Source organism: Pteropus alecto, unplaced genomic scaffold, assembly GCF_000325575.1.
Source record: "Pteropus alecto unplaced genomic scaffold, ASM32557v1 scaffold49, whole genome shotgun sequence".
In the NCBI taxonomy this organism is placed as follows: domain Eukaryota; kingdom Metazoa; phylum Chordata; class Mammalia; order Chiroptera; family Pteropodidae; genus Pteropus; species Pteropus alecto.
Genome location: NW_006443131.1, coordinates 1,521,943 through 1,525,861, shown reverse-complemented (window position 1 = coordinate 1,525,861; position 3,919 = coordinate 1,521,943). Strand labels below are relative to the sequence as shown.

The 3,919-nt window shown below is 47.4% G+C and overlaps 1 protein-coding gene across 1 annotated transcript in view; it reads right to left on the bottom strand.

Annotated features, from left to right (window-relative positions):
• Positions 1 to 735: 735 nt before the first annotated feature.
• Positions 736 to 3,919, bottom strand: part of KHDC4 (KH domain containing 4, pre-mRNA splicing factor) — a 14,296-nt gene continuing 11,112 nt past the window's right edge. The window contains exons 13-15 of the mRNA XM_015598297.2: positions 3,630 to 3,742; positions 2,890 to 2,981; positions 736 to 2,016 (exon numbers count right to left, since the gene is read on the bottom strand). Coding sequence (XP_015453783.1) covers positions 1,817 to 2,016; positions 2,890 to 2,981; positions 3,630 to 3,742 — 405 coding nt within the window. The 3' untranslated portion in view covers positions 736 to 1,816. The remainder of the gene's footprint in view (positions 2,017 to 2,889; positions 2,982 to 3,629; positions 3,743 to 3,919) is intronic.

The window sequence follows — 3,919 nt, the reverse complement described above, 5'->3', positions numbered from 1 at the left end:
CCGGCCCGCCCCCTCCGGGGAGGGGCGCGTCCCCTCCGGGTCCTCAAACCCGGGGCCGCGACTGCCCACGGAAGGCCTTTCGGACCGACGGCACGCACGCGTTATGTCAAAAAAGGAGGTGACACGGGACACACAGGGGACCCGTAAGTAATTCCGGGCCGTTTGCTACTTGTGATGACTTGGCCAAATGTCAAGACGAACGGGGAATGGACACCCAATGTCCCCAAAGCAGCAGCTACCGGGGCCCACTCTCGAAACGTGGTCTGGTCTCAAAGACCAGATGTCCACAACATCCCGATTTAACCAGAGTTCTGTATTTTAAACGTGGAAACAAAAGATAGCCTCCACTTAGGGTGCACACACGGGTGCCAGAAGAAACTTAACACTGAGGAATCCTTTTGAAACTTCTGCCCACCCTTCTTCCTTTTTGAGAATGTTCTCCCAAGGACGATTTGCATTTCCTTTAAAAACGTTTCACTCGCTCAGTGCCGTGTTCAGTGGGGGAGGGCTAAAATACGAAAACGAAGGACATCCGCATAACGGCCCCTTACGCTTTCATCTGGACTTCTCAGGGCTTACTTTGGAAAGTCATAAAACTCGTGGAACTGTAGGCAAACTTTTGGGTCCGTGTATTTTTCTGACGGGGTTAGAATTTCATTGTGCTCTATGAGTCAACAAGTTTATGATTTTAGTGTATGGATGGGTCGTGGAAGAAAAGAACAGGGAATCCACAAGCAGAATATTTATACATTTATTTATAGTGAAATGGTCTAAATATTTACAACATATAGGAAACCAGAGGATCAGTTGATACAAAGGCAGCCTGCGAAGTATTCGAATGTGCAAAAACGACAGTTCAGCGTCTCACACTCCCGGCTCAGCAGACTAGCTCTTCACTTTCACACGTCCATATATTTGATACAAAAAAGTTCTTTTGGCAAAACCTGTAACGCCAAGAAAAACAGGACGAGGTGCGAGTTCAGCCCCTAAGTCCGCCGTCCTACTGCGAGCAGTGAAATGTTTGAGCTGCAACCAGTTCTGAGACAGACTGCTGTGTTTCGCTTGTGATGAGTTCTGCCCAGCTTTTGAACAAGCGGTTTTTCTCTGACCCATATGAAGACAAGGAGCTTGGAAGGGCAATAAAAACAGCAGTGGCCATGAGAGATGAGTGTGCCTGAAAGTGACGGCTTTGGGTCACCCCAATAAAAGACACGATGAAAAAAATACCTTTGTTTTCCTACCCGGGATCCAGCCGTATCTGCCAATTTTAAATTCGTGAAACTGCACTTTCCAAAATGGAAAAAATCCAAAAATGAAACAGGGATGAGGAACTTGCAGATGTTTAAGTACCGAACGGAAAGGGTGGTCTTAAAATCACTTCCCCACTAGCGAACAGTAAGGCTCTGTGTATAACCAGTTATTATCAAAATTGACCAAACAGTAGTAAAATACAAATAAAACTTTCTTTTCGTCAGAAGAGGAGCTATTCATTTGGAAAAGGCCGGATCAGGTCAAACGCATACTGGAACGACCCCGCTGGGGTGCTCTGTTGACCAAGCGTGTTTCACCGACTGGTAAAAAAACGGCTTCTGAGACAAATTTGTGATCCTAAGTAAATGTTAACAGATGCTATGCCGCTGCAGAAAAGAGGGTGTTTTAAAAAGAACGCGGCCCCTTTAAGAAAGGGGCCACTGCATCTCTAACTTGGGCAAAGGTCCACGATGGCTCCCAGTACAGGCCACAGTCTTGTCAAATCAAATGCATGCATTATTGCTAAGGACGAGTCATCGAGGGTCGAAACTCTGTCCCACTGTTCCTACGGGGCCATCCAGAATGGCATCTGCTGCTTAGCTCGTGGTTGCGACGAAGGGTACTGATACCCCAAACTCCAGCCCTGTGGAAAACTACTTGCATTTTTATGGCCTCCATGATCCTCCTCTTCGTCAGACGAATCTGCAGCGTAAGCCACCAAGCCAAAGCCCTTCTCTGAAGTTTTCATCTTCTTGACTGGATAATCTAGAATAGAGAAAGACAACCCCAACCCCATTCCCCGCCAAAAAAAAAAGGTAATACCATAAATTCGTTAATAAAAAAAAGATGTTAATTGTAAGTGGTTAGTTGGACACCATTTTGAAGTCACAGGGTCAGTGGTCACCCAAAAACGTTGAAGATCACACGAAAAACAGCATCAGCATCAGCAAATGTGAATCCACCAGAACCATGTAAGAAAACAGAGAAAGAAAAAGAAACACAAAAAAAAAAAAAGAAAAAGAAAAAAAGGAAAGTTAGCAAGTGAATCTCTGGAGATTGCTATTTCACCTTTTAAAGAGTTAAAAGAAAAGAAGAAAAGAAAAAAAATTATTTTCTCCTGTTCGTTTTCATTATGACTACAGATAAAGAACAGAAACAATCCCGTGGACCGCAACGGGGTCTAGCATTCTGGGACGCTAAGAAGCGACATGTCCCGTAACGGCCACAGGCTGACGGTTCCTGACCAACAGCGCTATGAAGGGAGGCGTGGCTTGGTTCTCAGTACAAGAAAATCGATCTTTTTAAAGTCTGTATCAGGTTACCTTCAGGTATCTCGACAACAAGGCAACAAAACTTTGAAGTGACCTACCAATCATTAGTATTTCCTAGGGGTTTAATGTCGCTGATGCTACGTATAAAACATGTCGACTGACTCTTTCCTAGACACACGTCGGATGAAAATAATAGGCTGTGTAACTATATGCCGCTGTCCGTATAAATAAAAAAAAGAGTATTCTCATTAGGTTACAGAGGCTGAGTCAAACAGCTAAACGAGTCCCTCCTGAGTGAACATCAGGTTAGAAAACTAAGCCTAGGCCCGGTCTGGGCCACTCCCTCGCCCCGTCACACCTCACTCACCGTGGCTCCCTGCTAAGGTCCCAGAACCACTCCTTTCATCAGACTCTGTTTTTATTCCAGTCACTGGAAAGGCTGGTGGAGGCATCAACTGCCTGTTGAGAGAAAAAAAATGAATCACTCTTTCGGACGAACTCAATCTGTTTCAAACTCCCCGGGAGAAAAGGAGACCGACAATACAGTCTGCGGATCACCTTTCCTTTTCGCCATTCATTCCAACCCTCTCCCCCCGACCCTCCGTCCTTCAAGCTCTCTTCGAACCGTGAGATCATGAGGCCTCGTCTACACAGCCAGGCCAGGCCAAAACCAGAATGGGCTGTGGCGCGGAACGAGCTGCCACTCACAAAGGCTTACGGGGACAACAGAAGGGAGCAACCCAGCACTGCGTGGCAGGCTGGACTGCTACGCACGCAACCCCACCCTGACGTCCTATGATTCGAAGCAGCAAAAATGGTTCGATCGCGGAACCCTCTGTCACTGCCACCCTTAGGAAAACGGCCAAGATGCAGACAACGAAAGTAAAGGGAGATGCCGGAGTGAGAAGCACTGAGTTACTCAAAGCTCAGCGTAACCGCTTCTCAGACGGAAAGTCCCATCGCCTTCCGTGACCGCACGGACCACACACACGGAGGCTTGTTAGATCCCGACGATTTCGGAGCACCGACGCTCACAGCAACGACTGTTATTTACACGACGACGTCAACGACACTTGAATGTCTCCGCACGGTTCCGTCCCAACGTACCTGTCCCTCTCTCGCTCTTTGCCTGAGGAACTTGCCGGCTTCGATCCTGCACCTTCAACCTCATTCTGGCTGGAGAAGCCTGTACCTAAATTAGTCATATGAATGGGTCCATGCTATGAGCAGAAAAATACAGCGGCATTAGCACATCTACCACTGCTGCGTGGACGTCAGCTCCTTAACGTTTAACTGTCAGTTCCTCGTCTCTCTGATAAAGTAAGCTGCTCTGTGGCTCTCTGGGAGGCGGAGCCTAACGGCCGGCGAGGCAGACCGTTTTTCTGTGGGCGTGGTCA